This window comes from Stomoxys calcitrans, chromosome 5, assembly GCF_963082655.1.
Source record: "Stomoxys calcitrans chromosome 5, idStoCalc2.1, whole genome shotgun sequence".
NCBI lineage: Eukaryota > Metazoa > Arthropoda > Insecta > Diptera > Muscidae > Stomoxys > Stomoxys calcitrans.
The window spans coordinates 109,640,839-109,662,184 of record NC_081556.1 but is presented as its reverse complement, the minus strand read 5'-3'; the positions used below and the strand labels follow the sequence as shown (position 1 = coordinate 109,662,184).

The 21,346-nt window shown below is 39.7% G+C and overlaps 2 protein-coding genes across 15 annotated transcripts in view; both read left to right on the top strand.

Annotated features, from left to right (window-relative positions):
* LOC106095974 (resistance to inhibitors of cholinesterase protein 3) overlaps nt 1-13,748 on the top strand; it is a 57,632-nt gene extending 43,884 nt beyond the window's left edge. For 4 of the 13 annotated variants that reach the window (XM_013263471.2, XM_013263504.2, XM_013263487.2 and 1 more), the window contains 4 exons: nt 5,030-5,200; nt 8,347-8,439; nt 12,437-12,586; nt 12,656-13,748. In XM_013263471.2, coding sequence (XP_013118925.2) covers nt 5,030-5,200; nt 8,347-8,439; nt 12,437-12,586; nt 12,656-12,805 — 564 coding nt within the window. In that variant the 3' untranslated portion in view covers nt 12,806-13,748. Of the gene's footprint in view, nt 1-4,565; nt 4,717-5,022; nt 5,201-8,346; nt 8,440-12,436; nt 12,587-12,655 lie in introns of those variants that run through there. The other 9 variants (XM_013263528.2, XM_013263519.2, XM_013263512.2 and 6 more) reach the window with 7 other exon arrangements.
* Nucleotides 13,749-15,398: 1,650 nt separating this feature from the next.
* On the top strand, nt 15,399-20,102 carry LOC106096327 (NADH dehydrogenase [ubiquinone] 1 alpha subcomplex subunit 11). 2 transcript variants are annotated; one of them, XM_013264020.2, is made up of 4 exons: nt 15,399-15,485; nt 15,741-16,002; nt 19,732-19,826; nt 19,896-20,102. In XM_013264020.2, exons 2-4 carry the CDS (start codon nt 15,746-15,748, stop codon nt 20,039-20,041), a joined length of 498 nt encoding a protein of 165 aa, XP_013119474.1. In that variant the 5' UTR covers nt 15,399-15,485; nt 15,741-15,745; the 3' UTR covers nt 20,042-20,102. The 2 variants fall into 2 exon arrangements, with proteins under 2 accessions (XP_013119474.1, XP_013119481.1); XM_013264027.2 differs by having other exon boundaries at nt 15,480-15,569.
* The last annotated feature ends 1,244 nt before the right edge of the window (nt 20,103-21,346 follow it).

The following is a 21,346-nucleotide window of genomic DNA, read 5'->3' as shown; positions in this document are numbered from 1 at the left end:
GTGTAAACTGAGAATTATCGATTTTTATCATTGAACTGAATTGCACTTCATGGTGATAAGAAAAGTCAGGCCTTTTTTTACCGATTAATCCCCAATATGTGAAGGCCCCCTAAAGCGTTGTATTGTAATCGTACTAACAGTCTTCACTATAGTCAAACAGCAGCATTTGTTTTCTTTGCGTTTTTTGAAACAAAGCAAAAAATGGGGACATATTTCTAAAAATGATTTGTTTTGAATTTTTTCCTTAAGTTTTTTGCAACTTCAATGAACCATTATTTTTTGTATGCATCATCCATATTAAAAAAAGTCATAAAATTTCATTTCATCATCATTTGAGTGTTGGGTGGCATATAACGGTTATTATGATTAAAGCAAGGTGCCTTTACACAGCAGGCTGCCTTTATTGACATTTCTCCTAATAATAAACGAAAAGGAGTTCCAAGCCCGTCAGAAACATATTTTTCTTTGAAAGTTTTTTATATGCAACTCAGGATTCACCAGGTACTTTTCGAAACCTGGTGTCAGAAATTGGTTAAGAAGCGCATTGGATCGAGGCGTTTGGTAATCTATACAGAGTTCGGCTAATAAAACAAGCAATCTGTGATAGCCAATTAAGTATGAAAGTTAGTACAGCCATAAGGCAAAAACGTAATTGGGCAGCATTTATCGATAATGCGGCAGTAAAAAAGAAGGTCCCTTTTTAATGACCTTCAATTGAAGCGGTCTTTATGGACCGACTGGCTTGTCGCTTGAGACTTCCTTAATCTCAGAAAATTCGAAAAAACTCCCTCTTTCTTAGCTTTTTTCGAATTTTCTGAGATTTAAGAAATCTTAAGCGACAAGCCAGTCAGTCCATAAAGACCGCTTCAATTGAAGGTCTTTGGTATACTTCATACCGATGAGTTACAGAACAGAAAGCTGTTCTGTAACTCATCGGCTCCAGCTGCCTTGTTGTTCTTCAGCCGGTTTATTGCTTATTCTTACTTGGCTATATACCTTCTATAGAATCATCAAGATTCTATTCTGTGGTAACCTCGTTGCCGCCGCTATCGTCTACCAGCAGCTTGGAAAATTATTTTTTCCATATCATATCCATATCCATAGCACGCTATCTATATTTGTTACCAGATTTTCTTATTAGTCTTTGCAGGACAATGGATCTTTACGAAAGCCATCGGATAAATTCTTTGGCAAAATTTCCAGACTGCATTGTGACTCCTGAACAGATGTTTTTCCTCTCACCTGTTCTCCCCATACATCTTCTATGCCTGGGGCATTCCTATTCTTCTAACTGCAGGGTTATTCTGCATCTCGCATTTTTGGCTTCAGTAGAATTTCGACACTCTTGGTCATACCGATGCCGAAAAACACATGGATCCGCTGTACGAAAAGAGAGTTGGAATCAACCCATACACCGTGGAATCATTGGCCAAAGCCTTAGCTTGATAAAGCTCGATGAAAAGAACTTATTGATGCCCTATTTTCACACTGAACTGTTTACTATTGGCTATATTTTATTGTAATATATTTGATATACCCCCATTGTAAATAGAGGACATATATAGGGTGGTATGCACCTTAAATAGGAACTGCATTGATGCAAAATTTTCGGTTTGCTTTGTGTTACAGGGTGACATCGAAAGCAATGACTATTTTTATAACCACCACCATGGAATGGGGATACTAATCTAGTCATTCCGTTTGTAACACCTCGAAATATTGATCTGCGACCCTATAAAGTATATATATTCTTGATTGTCTCGACATTCTGAGTCGAATTAGCCGTTAGTCCGTCTGTCGAAATCACGATCGCAGTCGAACGGTAGCCGCTTGAAATTTTGCACAGATACCTCATTGGGGATTGCAAATGGGCCATATCGGTTCAGACTTAGATATTGTCCTCATATAAACTAATCCCCGAATTTGCATTCTTGAGCCCTTAGAAGCTTCAATTTTCTTCAGATTTGGCTGTAATTTGGAACAACGACTTGAGTTACGACTTCCAATATACATTCCAAGTATGATCCGAATCGGTCTGTGAAAAGATATAGCCCCTATATAAACCGATCCCCGGATTTGACGCCTTGAGCCCTTAGAAGCCTCAATTTTCATCAGATTTGGCTGAAATTTGGAACAACGACTTGAGTTACGACTTCCAATATCCATGCCAAGTATGATCCGAATCGGTCTATGAATAGATATATGCTCCATCTAAACCGATCCCCGAATTTGACTTTTTCAGCCCTTAGAGGCCCCAATTTTCATACGTTTGGCTGAAATTTGGAACAACAACTTGAGTTACGACTTCCAATATCTATGCCAAGTATGATCCGAATCGCTCTGTAAAAAGATATAGCCCCATGTAAACCGATCCCCGGTTTTGACGTCTTGAGCCCTTAGAAGCCTCAATTTTCATCCGATTTGGGGGAAATTTGGTAGAAGGACTTAAGTTATGCCTTGCAACATCCATGCCAAGTATGATCCGAATCGGTTTATAAACAGATATAGCCCCCATATAAACCGATCCCCAAATTTGACTTCTTGAGTCCTTAGAAGCCTCACTTTTCATACGATTTGGCTGAAATTTGGCACAAGGACTTGAGTTACGACTTTCAATATCCATGCCAAGTATGATCCGAATCGGTCTTTAAACAAATATAGCTCCCATATAAACTGATCCCCGGATTTGAAGTCTTGAGTCCTTAGAGGCCTTAATTTTCATCCGATTTGGCTGAAATTTGGAACAAGGTCTTGAGTTACGACTTTTAATATCCATGCCAAGTATGATCCGAATCGGTCTATAAACAAATATAGCTCCAATTTTAACCGATCCCCGGATTTGACTTCTTGAGCCTTTAGAAGCCCAAATTTTCATCCGATTTCGATGAAACTTGGAACAAGGTCTTAAGTTACGACTTCCAACATCAATGCCAAGCATGATTTGAATCGGTCTATAAACAGATATAGCCCCCATATAAACCGATACCCGGATTTGGCTTCATGAGCCTTTAGAGGCCTCAATTTTCATCCGATTTGGCTGAAATTTGGAACAAGGACTTGAGTTACGACTTTCAATATCCGTGCCAAGTATGATACGAATCGGTCTATAAAAAGATATAGCCCCATATAAACCGATCCCCGGATTTTAATTCTTGAGCCCTTAGAAGCCTAAATTTTCACCTGATATGGCTGAAATTTGGCCCAAAACCCTATCTTATGATTAAAACATAGCTTAGCACTTATAGGCCGAACTTAACAGCATAGTTTTTTGTCACCATATGTTCATTATCGAAAATTTCACTTGAGATGCATACTTGACCTTAGCCTCAATCCATTATCGGAGTTCATTCATAAAGACTCAATTTTCCGAATGTTGGACCAAAGATTTTTTGCCTTCCTATTTTGTCATTCAAGTTTTCCAACACGATTTTTATGTCATGTGCGGGGCAGAGAACATAGGTCTATTAGTCCCTGTCTTCTGTCTGGGCTCGGACATGTGTGATACTAGTGCAGAAAAATTTGGTTATTATGCGAATTGTGGTTGGTCTCTCATCTACCGGAGTAAACCCAAAGTCAGTCTTTAAATAACCACAAATACACAGCCATGTTTATGTCTCGTATCTTGGCAGCTATAGTACAACCCGTCACTTTTCGGTGTGGTTGTGACGCCTCGTCCATTCCATCACACTTCCTGTAAAGCCCAGTACTGAGTTGAACTTATCACACGAACAACTGTCAAAAGGCAACATAAATAAATATGGCTAAGATAATGCGAACATATTTCGCAAAAGTAGTACAGAGTTCCATAGCCTAGAAATGACTTCGACTTTTCGGCCAAACAACTATCAAAAGGCATTATAAAAAATTATGACGAAAAAAATGCAAACATATTCCGTAGAAGAGGTACTGTAGAGACATGTCGCTGCGTCAGTATACATTTTCGCTTCAATTAATTGCAAATGTAATTAAATGCTCACGAAATGGACAACAAACAACTCTGCTGCAATGCTATTGTCTTTGTTGTGTGTTGTTGCTAATTTGCTGATGGAATTCAGTACCACTTCAATGGAATGTATTCGCTTCATCTTTGTTACCATTTTTTCGTAGCAGGTTTTGACAGTCGTTCGGGCGAAAAGTCGAAATCAGTTCTAGGCTTTTATGACGATTGCCTATACACTGCAAAATTTACCGTTACTTGTAAAAACATAAAGTGGAAAGGTCCCATGAACATTGTGATTAACTATCATAATATAGAGCAGCGAGCGACACACACATACTGTGGCAATTGTTCTTTTGTGTGGAAGCATGAACCGAACGAAGCGACACTGCCTTGTATCAAAGGCGGTGAAATCATAGGCTTTTGCAAAAGTAAATGCCACTAAAATACATAAAGGTTTAATGTTCTTCAAATTGGATTTGATTTATATGGGAGGAAGCCATAAATCAGAAACATAACAATCGTTTGCCCCAACACTCAATTACATGATCACCCATTTCCATCATTATTTGTACTTTTTCCGTTTGATCAACATGCAATAATTTCCTTATTATTATACTTTCATTACTTTTCCGAATATAAACAAATTTCGTTAAACAAAAATCAAAAATACGTAACTACATAACGTAGTTGTAACAGCCATACAAGGTTTAATTGATGCTGCTGACGAAGAATTAAAATTACGAGAGACTTCGACCACCACCACCGATCCAACCAAGGTTAGATTTAGAGCTCAAACGATTCCCCATCTAAAAAATGTCTGAAACAACAAAAACTTGCATTAATAATAATGCCTTGCCATGAGATTTTTAACCATTTTGAAATATTTTATATTAATTCTTCTTTTATTTGAAATATTTTTCCCTAACATAATATTTTTACAGTCTTTTTTGTGTACTTAGTTTATTTGGTTAACTTGTTTCAATTATGGTTGATTTGAGTTTTACTAATTTTGTTTCTTGTCTCTCGCTCCTGTTGTTTCCTTTTGTTGGAACTTAATTAATAGGCTTTTTTTACTATACATACACTTAGAAAAACTCCAACGAAAATTCGACCACGAACATTTCCAATGGGCATGCAAACACCATTCATGAGACATCTGGTGACGACAATCGAGTAGAAGAAATTGAAGTTAGCAAAAAGGAAGCAACGGCTGATGACAAACGTAAAGTGAGGGATGGCAGTGCTGATCGTACAGTAGCGGTAAGTTTTGAAATTTTTTTGGGAAATTTTTTAAGATTCTATGAGAAGATCTATTATATAAAAATTTAATTGTTGCGCAGTTTGTTTGTCTGTGTAGACTCAAAAACGGCTGAACCGATTTTCATGAAATTTTCACAGATAGTAGAGATTGAGCCCCGTTGAAAATAAGGTACGACATTTTTTGATGTCCGAAGGGGGGCGGACCCTTCCCCATACCCCAATTTTCAAAAACGCTAGATATCGGAGAGCGTGCCAGATCGCGTTTTAGGCGAAATTTTGTATGCCACCTTACGTCACCCAAAAAACTCGAAATTGGTAAAAACTTTGGGGGGGACGCCCCATCCCAAAACCCACCCGAACGAATATATGTACTGATTGGGACAATATGGGTATCATATGAAAGGTATTAAAGAGTAGAGTAAGAATTTGGTATACAAATTTCACTCTAAAGTTTCAGGGGTGACCCCCACCCAAAAAAAGCCACCAGAGGACATTTACACCGCTTTGGGCAATATGGATATCAATTGAAAGGTATTTAAGAGTAGAGCTCAAACTTGGCATTAAAATGTTACTCTAAGTGTCGGGGGCCCCGCACCCCCAAAAACACCACCCAACAGGGCACTTTAACCGCTTTGAGTAATATGGGTATCAAATAAAAGGTATATAAAAGTAGAATACAAATCTAAGATAAAAAATTTTTTTTGGGGTTTGAGAGCCCTTCCCATCCCCCAAAACCCCATAGCAGGACTAATTCACCGATTGGGAAAATATGGATATCAAATGAAAGCTATTTAAAGGTAGAGTCCAATGCTGATATAAAAATTTATTCCTTGGTGTCTGAGGCGCCTCCCCACCCCCCAAAACCCCTCAACAGAACATGTTTACCGATTGGGACAATATGGGTATCAAACGAAAGATATTTGGAAGCTGAGTACACATCGGTTATAAGAATTTGGTCCAAGGTGTCTGGGGGGCCTCTCCAATGCAAAAAAACCCCAAAAAACGGGCATAAATGTCCAACGTCACAAAATGGTTATCGAATGAAAGGTCTTTGGAACTTGACTACGAATCTGATATGCACAATTAGGACAGAGTCTGGGACCGGCCCACCCACTAAATACGCTTCAATTGCACGTGTAGTTCGATTGGGATAATATGTCAATTAAAAGAAAGGTCTATGACAGTTTATTTTGAATTTAATGTTGGTATAATGATTCAAGTATCTGGGTCACGTCCTACCGTTCCGCAGGACAGTAGATCGCAACAATGACAGACTCCAATAAATTGTCGTTTGGTTCTTAGCGTCGGGGGGGCCGACCCTCTGCTCCCAATAAATGCAACGCCAAACTGTTATGTAGGATGACCGAGAATATATTGTACTCAAATGAAAGGACGTGTCAGAGGGCAATCCCCCTTCCCCTATCCTACCAAAAAAAAACAATTAAGAATAATATACGAATAATATGAAATAATATATGAGGGCCGATCAGGATAGAATAGGACAGAAATGAAAGGTCTTTGGTAGTGCGTACGCTATTTACCCTCAAATTGGGATGGACACAGAAGGACCTGCGGATCTTTAAGAATGTAATTATCCCAAGGATAGATAGGATAGGATAGAATAGGACAGAAATGAAAGGTCTTTGGTAGTGCGTACGCTATTTACCCTCAAATTGGGATGGACACAGAAGGACCTGCGGATCTTTAAGAATGTAATTATCCCAAGTGGTCGCTTTAAAAGATGATTTTGAATGTAGATAACCAATATTAATTAGTGTGAATCTGAATCTGACCCCCTAGCTCTGAATATCTTGATAGCCTCCTTCAAAATGCTTAGCGTTATGGGGCTCAAACAAAATCGTTCTCTAGCACGATGCTGATATTACTTCAGAGTCCGTCTCTAAACTCCCTTCAAACCGGTCACGTTTGCCTACTATGGCGATAAATATTAGATATTTGATAGTAGAAAACGAATTTGATATCCAATTTTGAGGCCAAAGGTTTTGTGGTAGTGCCAACCCATAAACTCCCCCTAAACCAATGGCAATTGGGGCCCAAATTAAAGAAATTTGAGAGTAGAGCACAATGCTGATATTTTTCAGGTCTTAGTACAGGCTGGCAACATTTGTGAGAAAATATGCCATGTAAAACTTCTCTCCAAAGAGGTGTCGCACTGCGCCACGACGTGCGGACTCTGCTATAAAAAGGAGGCCCTTATCATTGAGCTTAAAACTTGAATCCGACTGCACTCATTGACATGTGAGAAGTTTGCACCTTTTCCATAGTGGAATGTTCATGGGCAAAATTTGTTGTTTGCTTGTAGGTACGTGGGTGGCTGCCCCACCATGCATACCCCTCAAACTGGACATATGTTTCAGGGACCAAGTGTTTCAGGGACGCCTCACCTCATAAACTCCCTCAAGCAAACACATATATACCGACTATAGCAATATGCAGCTCCAATTTGATTTTCGGGAGTGGAATATGAATCTGATATCCACTTTTGGGACAAAGAGTTTGGCTGGCTACTCCAATCCACCACCAAATCCAAGAGAATGAAGTAGATCTAACATCCAAACTCTAATGGGCGGACCCTCCCCTTAACCTATTTCCAAAAACGCCAGATCTCGAAGATGGGTGGAATATCTAGGGGGCCGCCTCACCTCCAAAGCCACCAGCCAAATGGAATATAAACCAATAATGACAATATGGGACTCAAATGAAAGGTATTTGAGACCAGAACACGATTCTGATACATGGGGATCCGCCTCACTCTCAAAAACACCCCCATATCGCATATATTTACCGACCATAGCAATATACGGCTCCCATGTACGGAATTTGGGAGAAGAGCACCAATATAATATCCACATTGGCGCGAAATATGTGAAAGGCCGTACCACCACCCCTAAACAGAACTTATTTCCTGACTTGGGCTCAGATAAAATAAGAGAGTGACAGAAGGCGCAGCGGAGCGGGTCCTGTCCAGCTAGTCATTTTATAGAAATTGAACAAAAGTCAAATGCTTTGTTTTGGGTGGGGTCCTCCCATTCAATGAACTCGTATTTTTTTAGATTTTTTTTTTTTACATTTATTTTGTTATTTCATTTATTTTTATTCCTTTTTATTTAATTTTTCATTTGTAGGTTCTTGGAATGGAAGTTAGTGCCAGTTGTGAGGGTGGACAAAAATGGTTAGGTCGCCCTCCAACGCCGGTGCTACCACACCATCACGAACATGTAAGTTTTTATTTTTATTTTATTTATGCAAATGCAAATTTGCCCATGAACATTCCATTAAGGAACAGGAGCACATATCAGTGAGTGCTGTCCGATTCAAGTTTAAGCTCAATGGAGACCATTGTAGCGCAGGTGTTAGCTTGTCCGCCTATGACGCTTATCGATTGGGTTCGATCCCAGGCGAGAATATCAGAAATAAGTAAAAGCATGCTAAGTTCGGCCGGGCCGAATCTTATATACCCTTCACCATGGATCGTATTTGTCAAATTCCTTGGCCGGTCTCACTTTACAGGCAAACAAGGGATAACGGAAAGGAATTGCTATGCTATTGGAGTTATAAAAGTTTATGAAACGATTCGGGTCATACATGAGTAGTATTTTGAAAAGCATAGTAGAAGCCATTGTGCAAAATTTCAGCCAAATCGGATAATAAATACGCCCTCTAGAGGCTGAACAAGGCGATGAAGACCATGCTTTACACATACATCAGAGGTCATAGAAAAAGTCACTGTGTGTCAGCCAAATCGGTGCAGAATTACGCCCTCTAGAGGCTTTAGAAGTAAAATCGGGAGAACGGTTTATGTAGGAGCTATATCAGGTTATGGACCGATTAAGACCATATATGACACGTTTGGTAAAGGTCATATCAGAAGCCGTTGAGCAATATTTCAGCCAAATCAGACAAGAACTGGTCCCTTTACGTGCTCAAGGAGTACGGGACTTCGGTTTACATAGGAGCTATATCACGTTTAAGACCGATTAAGGCCATACTTGGCTCGTATGTTTGATGTTATAGAAAAAAGCACTGTGCAAAGTTTCAGCCAAATCAGATAAGAATTACGCCCTATAGAGACTCAAGAAGTATAATCGGGAAAGGGCCCTCTAGGGGCTCCAGAAGTGTATTCCGGAGATTGGTTTACATGGGAGCTATATAATTTTTAGACAAAGTGGTCAAGCGGATCACGAAGGCCCTCAATGACTCGCATGTCCTAGTGCCAAGCAAAGGGGCCAGCAGCGACCACCATGATGGCCTCAAGAGCTGGTTGGTCTAAAGAAGAACTACAGAAAACTCTTCAACAGAGCAAAAGCCACGAGAGCACCACACGATTGGGACATCTTTAAGGCTGAGCTAAGAAAATATAAGGGCGAGCTGAGAAAGGTTCAGAACAAATTCTGGGTACAATTCTGCAGCTTCGTGGAGGATACATCTGAGGCCTCTAGGCCAAGGAGGATTCTGTCCTCGAGACCAATTACTGTGGGCTATATTTAGAAGTCATAGAATGTATGGACAATGTCTAGTAAGGAAACACTAGAACTACTCGTTGATACACATTTCCCGGGAAATTATCTAATGGATAACGTGGCGCCAGAAGAGGTTGTCACTGATATGCTGATATGCGTCGGAGGCCATTAGGGAAATTGTGTCTGAGCCGAAAATCCTTTGGGCGATAAGAAGTTTCGACCCCTTTAATTCGTCAGGCCTAGATGATGTATCACCGGTTGAATTACAAGCTGTGTCTGATACACTGGTTCCCTGGTTAAGGAAGATATACTCTGCTTGTATCAGAATGTCATACATACCTGTGGGATGGAGGGACACGAAGGTCATTTTCATTGCGACAGCAGGAAAACCCTGCCACTCTAAGGCGAAAGACTTTCGTCCTATTAGTCTGTCATCCTTTATGCTGAAGACTATTGAGAGGTTGATAGAGACATATCTTAGGGCAAAAATCCCTAGAGATTGCCTGTCGCCGCAGCAGCACGCATAAAGTAAAGGCAAATCCACGGAAACAGCCCTTCACGACCTAGTCGGCTACATAGAGGGCTCTCTGTAGAGTTGGCAAACTATCGATATTCACAACATTCGATATTTTAAATAATAAATATCGATAGTATCGATAATTTTCCATTACCTATATTTCAAACGAAAATGAGAAGTAAAAACCAAGAGATCGATTTGTATAGAAGCTATAACAATGCACAGACCGAATAAAACCAAATTTAATAAAGTCATTTGGAAATCATGAGAGAAATCATTTTACGAAATTTAAGCCCATCGGCTGAAAATAGCGCCCTCTATAGGCTCAATGTGTTTAAAAGGATACACTCAGTGTCGGATCACTTATTTTTGTTAAATTTTCCTAAAAATTTAACTTTTCCGATAGTATCGATAGGCAAAATATCAATCAATATTCAGACAAAAATAAAATACCGATAGTGCTATCGATATTTTGCAAGCTCTAGTGCACTGGCTGTCTTCTCTCGCTCTCATCTTTACTGTGAGAAGGTTTTTTAATAACTTACTTACTAAAAGATGCATTACGGTAGTCTTGGGATCTGTGGATCTAAAAAGATGGGTCAGCAGAAGAACACCTCAAGGAGGTGTACTGTCTCCTCTACTTTGGAATATCGCCATTAATAATATGTTATTGTGTCTAGAAGAAAAATATGTAAAAGTGTTCGCGATTTCTGTTGATGGGGCAATTGCGGTTAGGGGAATGTTTCCCAGCACTCTAAGAGATATACTTCAGAAAGCTCTTCGTGCAACAGCGAAGTAGGCTACCGAAATTGGCCGTAAATTCGTGCAAAACAAGTTCCCTACAGTAACAACTGTATCGTTGGGAGTAGAGAATGTTCCAGAAAGCGCAAAATACCAGGGTGTTTTGCTGGACAAGATATTGAACTTCAAATCCAACATTTTGAAAAGGGCAAGATAGGCTACTCTTGCCGTTTACACCTGCATGAGAGCCATTGGCAAAAGTAGGGGGTTTAGACCGCGTATCATGCATTGGGTATATACTGCAGTTGTCAGACCTATAATGCTGTATGGTGTTGTGATCTGGTGGACGGCGCTTCAAAAGTCCACATACTGTTCAATAGTCAACCGGATCTAAAGGATGGCTTGTTTGTGCATCTGAATTTAATGCTACATCTAATGGCCCTGGAAATTGTGGCTAGACAAATTGCTGCGACCCATGTTATTTTTGATACAATATCCGATGTTCCAGGCAGTCTGGATTACACATTGCCTGCACTGCTTCCGATTAAAAGTACTGTCCCACTATTCCTGATAGAACTGATTGGAACTACGATATTCCTGGTAACGGTAGTTACATAGAGTTCTATACAGATGGTTCCAAACTAGACGACGCGGTAGGCTTTGGGATGTACTCTAAAGATCTAAAACTGGTCATATCGGAAAGGTTACGCGACCACTGCAGTGTGTATCTAGTGGAGATTCATAGTTCATACTCGACGTCCTCACGTTAACACCAGACCACCTCACGCAATCCGTGATCACATCAATCTTCGCCTGCAGGGTCAGTAGAAAACAGATCTCAGTCTTTGTATTCTCAACGTAGACCTCTAGGCCTACTCTTTCCTCTAGCTTTAATCCATTTGTGAAGCATGACAGAGCTCTGTTAAATCAATTCTGTGCCGCTGGCGAATCGTGTCATCTTCAGAGAAGGCGTCAATCTCCTTCTTACACTCCAAGACTGTTCATGACCTTACCGTCCTGGCTGTTATTGCCTTGATGGCCAGTTTACTGTTCGTAAAGAAGTTCATACGCGATGTACCCGCGTCAACACCACAACACCTTACTCATACCGTGATGACCCGGATCTCTGCCTGCAGGATCATATTATGATCAGGCAGTCGAAAACAGATCTCAGTCCTTGGGATCTCAATGTAAACCCTGTGCTCTACTTTGATCCATTCCACTTTAGGTTCTAATTTCTTTGAGAACCTGTCTGATTTAGCGGATGTGAACATTCGCAAGTTTTTGGCCTTTTTAAAGCGATCTGGATGGTTCAACGCTAGGAACTAGAAGGCGTAGTCCTTCTTCTTTTTCTGTGGTATCACAATGGACGAAAACGTCCAAGTGAGTCGGATACTAGATTGAGATCGATTATCACATCTCACTCTCTGAGATTTTCCATTTTTTTACATATCTTTGTTTAAATGATTTAAATTTTCATTTTTCATTATTTTACAGTCCAAACTTGATGATGATATACCAGAACCCCAATCCATATACTTGGAAGGAACATTGGCGCATGATTCGCAAATTCTTGTTGCTGATGCAGAAACCAAACAGGAAGAAGTTCAAGACGATGAGCTGGATGGATCATGTGAAGAACCAGCTGTGAGTTTTTTTTGCCAAATTTTAAGATCCATAGCATTTACAATTTTTCCTTACTCCATTCCTTTACAGATTGTTATAAGTAGTAAAATGACCTTATCACTCATCAATCTGGATAGTCTGAAAGCTGCCAAATCTGAGGCGAAGAAGGCTAACGCCACTGCAGAAATTGAAAGTCCTTTGGCTGATGATATTGAAATAATAGGTCATGATTTAAATTAAAACAAACATCGAACGAAGGGTGAATGTGTGAAGAGAGAAAAAATCCCACAAATTAAAAGGAAACCAGATAAATCTATTTAACCCCAAGGCAGAAGGCGTTACGTCCGAGCGTGTATTTTTGATTGATTTGATTTCCTCACAAATATTGACTGATTTAATTATAAATGATTTAATGTCTATTTATCGTTGTATTTAACTTCAGTTCGTTAAAATGATGTATGTTGTCTGTCCATCGCTCACTAACTTCAACACACTCACACCCATAAACATTTCAACAGGAAATAAAGGTATCCCAGTACTTCCGTTGTAAGGAATCGTTGTGTAAAACGTTGCCAATCTACATTGAAATACTAAGGGACATTTTCTCAATATGCCTTTAACTACTCTCTAGTCATGGCTTACTGAGAATATATCTCTTTTTAAGTTTTCAATTTTATACTCGTGTCGTTATGACATTTTTTGTTTGCAAAATTTTTGTGCATTTTTTTAAATAGTTAGTAGACATCATTGTTATATTTTTCTTGTTTTTCGCGCGTTTATTCGTTTTGTTCGTTCATTTGTTCATCATCAATCACCATTGTATGCTCAAATTATTTTACCCTAAATAAATTGAACCTAAACACTATGATTTTCTAAAAGAAAACCAAAAAAGAATGAATTGTATGCCAAATATTTTAGTATTTAAAATAAATTACCCTAATTCTCGAAGAAAAAAAAATAAATGAAATTAATCTCTAGTCCAGGCCTCCTTCCCCACATGAATTTTGTGCAACACTTACAAATTTATGATATTTATTTGAAATTAATTAAGAAAGTATGTGTGTATGTACTTACTGCAATTGTATCATTTTTAATTGTATGTATGTAGTACGAAATGAATTAAACGTTTTAGATTTTAATAAACAATCGAGAATACGTCAATAAATGAAAATTTGCGCAAGAACTTTCCATTAAGGTGGAGATACATACTATGCGCACGCATTAAAAATGCAACTCTACAAACAATTCCTACAAAAGCGACGCGTAAAAGTTTGAGAATTTTCAGCTTTGACGCTTAAAAATATTACTTCACGATTGACAACACAGAATGACGCCCGCTTTCAAGCATCAAAGTTGAATTTTTATTTAACTTTCCGCGTTACTTTTGTGGAATTTGTGTGCAAAAAATTAAAAAAAAATGCCACTTTGATGCTTGAAGGCGAGCGTCATTCTGTGTTACCACACCTGAAGTAGTGTTTTTTAGTCGTCAAAGTTAACATTTGCTCAACTTTTGCGAGTTGCATTTTTAACATTTGTTTGCAGGGTTGCTATTCAACGCCCGAAATCCGTTTATGTATCAGTGTTGCATTTTTAATGCACGCGCATAGTATGTAACTCCATTTTTATGGATCAGTGGGAAAACATCTCATATATCAAACGAAGGTCAAATGGGGACTGAACGCAGACTACTCCCGTCGCAACTCGATACGAAGAAGTTGGGCCTTAAGGTAGAGTTACACATGTCATAATGACCAGGTAGAGTACCATAAACAGCTGAGTAAAATTTTTTCTCGCGAAGTGCACTAGTAACATACTCAAAATTAGATTTGCACTATACACATGTATACTCACACGCACTATACACATGTATACTCACACGCACATAAATTTGCGTGTTTGGCAAAAGTACGATCCGCTTGATGTCAGATTGCACCATATGATTTGTGGTTGTTGTAGAAATCGCCATGGTGAAAAAGCTGGTTAGTAAACTATTCTTTTTAGGCTTTTCGGCTTCCCAGATTGACCAACAGTCGACTTTCCACCTTTATAGGCCATATAAGAGATTTTCCTGATACCTTTATTAATGTTAGTCACACACATACTGTTTGCGTTAGTATGTGTTAAGTTGCGCCATGTTGCAATTTTCAGATTGTGTTAAGCGAGGGGTGTGCAAGCCACAAAAAATCGACTTCAATTTTGAAGCCACAAAAAATCGACTTCGATTATACAAAAAGTCGATTAATCGATTGGTGGTCGAAATTACTGTTTTGTATAAAATTGCATTAAAAAGCGGGCTATTGAATTATACTTTTTAGGCTCTTTGGCTTCCCAGATTACCCAAATGTCGAATTTTCTACTGTTAAAAGCCGAAAAAGCGTTTTCCCGCTACCTTCAATGGCAACGAGTAAAGAAAAGGATTTTGTAGCCACTAAAAGTCGACTTCGACTTTTTTATTCTCACTCACATACCGTTTCTGTTTTACTCTCACTCTCATACTGTTTGCATCGACCAAAGTTAAGGGCAAAACGGATTTAAAGCGAACAGCTGTTAACAGCCGGCCAGGTTTGGCGGTATTAAGATGTCAGATTTTTGTTTGCATACTCTTTGTTGTCATCTTCTTTCTCGCACATTCTCTGCTCGTGTATGCACACACGCTCACAAATTTCTTTGTGTGTTTTGGCAAACCGTCGATTGCACCATTTGATTTGTGGTTGTTGTACAAATGAGACCACCTTTAACTGTTTCGCCGTGGGTAATGAGTAAAGAAGAGGATTTTTTATCCACTAAGAGTTGACTTCGGCTTAAAAAGTCGATTAATCGTTTAGTAGAAAATCGACTTTGGAATCCCTGCTACAGCTGATGTATCGCCAGTGACATTTGCTGAAATTACTGTTTTGTATAAAATTACGTAAAAACGCAGGTTAGTGAATTCATTTGTTTAAAATATTTAAGTTAAACTTTATAAAATTAGTACAATTTTAGTGTAAATCCTTAGAAGATCAATGTAAGCATTTGTTTTACCAATGAAAGATGAAACACCTATAGTTTAAAGAACGACACCTTGCAAATGTGTTGAAAATGCCATGGCTGGTGGCAATCGAAAGCCAAGCTGTAGACATTTTACTTTATTTCACTTCAAACAGTTATAAATTTGTTGCATATTTCTTTTATTTAGCCAAAATGGCGTTGTCGAAGACCGGCTATTATGACAAACCTGAGGGTCAAGATTGTTTTGGCAAAATGATGGCCACCAACACTTATGCAGCCACTGCCGGTTTGGCCTGGTCCACCGTCGATGTCTTGATGTTGTCCCATCCCAAAGGCTATTTGCCAACTTTGGCTCGTTTTGCCTATAACACCGGTCCCATGATGGGCATGGCCTCAGCATTCACATTGACCACCTATATGGCAACAAATTTCAGAGGAAAAGATGATAGGTAAGTGCAAAAAATTGGATTGCCTTCGTATAGTTGTTATAGTAGCAATATGCTAGAGTTATATACAATATTTACTTGATTTATATAAAGTAAACCAAATTGGAATGATGGCGTTCGTTTGTAAGAATAGATGGAAAAGGGACCAGTGGTTATATTCAATCAATGAATTGACCCGATGGAGTCCTTTATCGCCAAGGGCTGCCTCCTCAGTGTACAGCACACTGCGACAAGAACAACCAAAAAGCATTTCGTATGATTTTCGAGGCTGCATTAAGTACTCCCATTGCTATATTTTACTAATACATGACATGAGACACAAACCGGATTTTGGTGATTTAAGAGCCCAATATGAAAGAAAGCGATGCTGGAAAGGATTTATTGTTACCAGGCAGCATTAATATCGACAAAATTTTGTTGTGATACGGCACATGTATAACTTTCATTACCTCATGCCAATGACCGACTGCAAATTTTGCAAATTTTGTCCATGAACATACCTCTAAGAAACAGGGGCAAACTTGTCACATATCAATGAGTGGAGTTCGATTCGTTAAGCTCAATGATAAGGGACCTCCTTTTTATAGCCGAGTCCGAACAGTGCGGCACCGCTTTGTAGAGTAGTTTTTACATGGGATACAACTGTTGCCAGCATTAGGAAGAGAAAAAAACCGCTGAAATTTTTTTCGAATGGTCTCGCCAGGATTCGAACCCAGGCGTTCAGCGTCATAGGCGGACATGCTAACCTCTGCGCTACGGTAATAGAAAAAATTCATGAAACTAGTGCATGTAGAAAAATCGTGCAGGTGCTAGTCTGTCCAGAAGAATCAAATTTTACTGTTGTTTTAGCAGTGTGTTGTACACAGAGGCGGCAGCCCTCGTCGATGAAAGACTCCTTCGGGTCAATCCGATACGTACAAACATCTGCCATGGAATTGTAAAGTTTTCTGTAGTCGTTGCCGCCGTAGCTCCAAGCTTAGCATGTACGCCTTTGACGCTGAACGCCTTGGTTCGAATCCCGGTGTCGCAACACCAAACTGGTGTCGCCCTGTGGCGAGCTCTACTGGCAGTAAAAAGGAGGTCCCTTATCAAAGATGTAGCGGACAGCATTCATTGAAATAAGAGAAGTATCCCCACTGTTCCTAAATGGAATGGTCCTGGGCAAATTTGCAATTTTTTTTCCTTTAGTCAGGCAATTTAAGGACCTGCAATGAATGGAGTGCTAAGTGATTCAAGAGACAAAAAAATGTTTACTCATAAGACCCCGCTAAGGCTTGCTGTTGGCTTTTTAGATGCTTGACCATCTCCAACTCCTCCTCAAATCCCACAAATTCTCTAGAAATCTGTTTTACCTTTAAGTCAATTACCGATATTGCAGAAGCCAGTCAAAATAGCTTTTCGCGACCAGAGACCCAGTATATTTGATGTCTCTTCAAGAAACCGAGCCACAGGGCCTTCCTAACAGCCATAGCTCCCCAACCGGGCCATTTGTAGCATTTGACCAACAAAATAATGTTGTTGGTGCTATTGTTGTTGTTGTTGTCACCACATTATCATGTGAAGGTGACGATCCTCCTCAAGCTCCTGTAGGTGAGCAAGCTCGTTCCGGTCCAAAGAAGCTATCGCCGCTGGATAATTTAAAAGCGCCAAAACACTCGCCTTGCCATATCAATTCTCACTGAGATTCTGCCCTTGATACCGCTCATTTTCCACAAGCTGTGGACACGCACGGTAGCTCACAGCTAAGCTTCTCGTGACAGCAATGAACACCACACGGATCGAATCTCGATGTTCCAGCCTGTGTGGTGCTCACAGCTATCCCGTGCCGGGCCTACAACATAATCTCACAGGGGTGTCCATTGGTCTTAGCAATACGTAGGTGAACTTATTTCCAGCTTTCCCCTGGTTGGTGGAAAGTCCTTTTCATGAACGGGTTATGTCTCATGCATCTCTTAGCAAGACAGAGAAGGCGCTTCAGGTTCAGGTTATAGCCAAATGTCTATGTGTGGAGGTGGCAATCCTCGCCTGGGAAGGTAAGCAGTCTCGTTCCGGTCCAAAGGACCTTTCGACGTGGGAATATGATATCCATTGATAACTGGAAGGCTCCAATAACTCGCTTTGTCATATCAGTATTTATGCAAGAGACGGTCCCACCCAAACTCCACTGAGACTCTCCGCTCGATACCGCTGATTGTCCGCGACTGCTGTTGCAGTTACACCGCATGGAGCATCCCACTATACGCAACCTGTGGACGCGCTTGCTAGCACGCACCCAAGCTTCTCGTGATAACAATGAACACCACTCAAATCGAGCCCAAAGTTCCAGCCTGTGTGGTGCTTATAGGTACCTGGTCTTGAGCCTGTAACAACCCAAAGACTTCTACCTAGGAAACATACACTCGTACAGGAGTCTTTATGACTTCCCAAATCCTTAGAACGTCGAAAAGACTTCTGACCATCCTGGACCCGTAATGGGTCAGTGGTTGTTGTCGTCGTAGCCCCATTCATATGTGGGGGTAGCGATCCTCGGCAAGCTCCTTAAGTGAGCAAGCTCATTCCGGCCTATAAAAGCGATGGCAGCGTGAACATTATGGCCATTGGTTATTTAAAAGGTGCCAATAACTCAAGCACTGGGTATTTATGCAAGAGCCGGTGCCACCCGACCTTTTACTGAGACTCTTCGTTCGATACTGCTTATTGTTCGCGACTGCAGTTGCAGCTACTCCGTTCCATTCCACTATCTGCAACCTATGGACGCGCCCGGTAGCTCGCAGCCAAGCTTCTCGCGATAACAGTGAACACCACACAGGTCGGAGCTCAAAGTTCCAGCCTGTGTAGCCGAGGACAATCAGCGGTGATGCTCGATGGCACCTTTAAATAACCAACGGCCACCGCGTTCCAGCGGAAAATGTGGCTACAACAACAACAACCGCTGATTGTGCGCTGTTGCAGAAGTAGCTACTCCGTATGGATTATTCCACTATCACTCCTCGTGATGACGTTGAACACCTAACAAATCGGAGCTCAGAGTTCCAACTCATGTGGTGCTCATAGTCATCTCGTGCCCGTGGGATAAAGGGTCAGTTGTCTTCATCTGATGAGCTCAAAATCTTCAGTTTCTTATTACTGGATAGGCTATTTATCAGTTGTTTATCCCATTTAAGACGGCGTACTGGCCTAACCTTATGTTCTCTCACAGATGGTTGTTGCTGTTGTTGTAGCCACATGTCTATATATTTTAAGCGCCAATAACTCACCTTGTCATATCGATCATCATAGGCACTCAGTATTTATGCAAGAGACTGTCTCTCCGCTCGATACCGCTGATTGTCCACGACTGTAATTGCAGCTACTCCGTATGGATCATTCTACTATCCGCAACCTGTGGACGCGTCCGGTAGCTCGCAGTTAAGCCTCTCGTGATAACAATGAACACCACACAGATTGGAGCTCAAAGTTCCAGCTATCGTGGTGATTACAGTTTTCCTGTGTTGCCTTCTTTGATTGATTGGATCTGAGTTTTGCAAATAAACTGGGATCATAGTGATCTTTATCTTGGGACCATCTCAGGTCCTCCATTGAACCCGTTAAAACACTCTCCTGTCTGAGGTCAATGCATGATGCATCACGTGCCATCTCTAACAGATGCTGCTCTAGCTTGCTTTACTTTATTGCCAGCTACCTGTTCATCAGCTCATTTTTATAACCATCATTTCTTTTTCTCCTTTTCAGATTCAACTACTTCCTTGGTGGCTTTGCTGCTGGTGGTGTCTATGGTGCCTGGAGACGTAGCCATGTTGCTGGTCTTGTTATGGGCTTGTTCTTCGGTAAGATTTGTTTCTCTACATTACAATCCAGTTAAACATAATACATTCTCATATATATGCAAATTCCAGGTTTGGCCGGTGTCATTAAGAAGACCTCCATACAAGAGGGATGGGAATTCTTCCCTCCCCTTAATCATCATGCCCATATGGGTTCCACGGACAAAGATTTTACTTTAATGGCTGATCGTCCCAAAAACTGGACCACCGGTCAATAAGATAACTGTTTTTGTTTTTAGTAAATAGTCAAATATTAAAAGAAGAAAGAAAAATTAAAACCTCCCAAAGCTAAAAAAGAAATAAACGATAATAATAAAGGGAGGCCACATGATAATAAATACAAAAAAAAATGGTGAAGTAGGGAACTGATAAACTGTAAAAAAATCTTCATCAACTTTATAAGAAGCAAGGAGAAGAAAAAAATTCATCTTTTGCAAATCATAACTCATCATCAATAACATGTACATGAAGTCTATCATTACCAAGTTTCAGGCCTTTGAAAATCTCCAAATAAGCAAATTCAAGTATAGACATGAAAAATTTGAAACTCATACCTGTAAAATTAAAAAAATTAAATCAAAATTGTTCTCCAAGAATCCATATATCAAATCCATCAATGCTGCTTAAAGGATTTTCAAAAATATTCAAGCACATAAATGTAAGAACTACCTGCAATACGAAAGTCTTCAAAGTAACCTCATTATGGAATCGAACTAAGAAACTAACTTTCAATCAAAATTTCAAAATTTGTTAGTTAAGAATATGTTCAAAAAAAGTTTTTTAGCTTAGCAAAGCTGAATACTGGTGTTTTAAGGATTTCAAATAAGTACACTCAAGAACTGCAAACCTCAAGTATAGACACAACATAACTCAAAAGGAAAGAAACAACAACAACAAAAAAGAAGAAATATGCGTTGTCACAAGCATACCTTTTTTTGTCACAAATTTGTAAATTTAGAGCACAAATACTGAATCTTCAAAAATTCAAGCATTTAGTACATTAATACTGGATCCTGGATCTTCTTTAATGGTTAAGTCAGTTCAAGAACTTTTTGCAACTCGTGAAGGACACATACCAAACCCACAAATCAAATCATTACAGGTAAAACAAAACTCAAGGAAAAACCAAATCTTCAAAAATTTAATTTCATACCCATTTTTATCATCAAATCAGAATTAGAAAAAATTTTAACTAAAACAAAATCTGAACTACAAAGTCTCCACATAAATGAATTGATGTCAAAATACACTGCATGAAGTTTCAGCCAGAATTTCAAGTATTGTTGGTCAAGGAACTTCAAATTCAAGAGCTTGTCCTGAGGTGTAGATCAAATCTCAAAACTGAAATCATTATAGGCAAGGAAAAGAAGCACAAAAGAAGATAGAAATTTCTCAAATTCCTATCAGTCGATTCAGGATCCCAGTAATTAACAGAAAAATCAAGAAATAGCCAACAAATAGCCACAAATATTTTAAGGAAAAGGATATTTCTCCAAGATCACTATATGAAATACCTCAAGAGG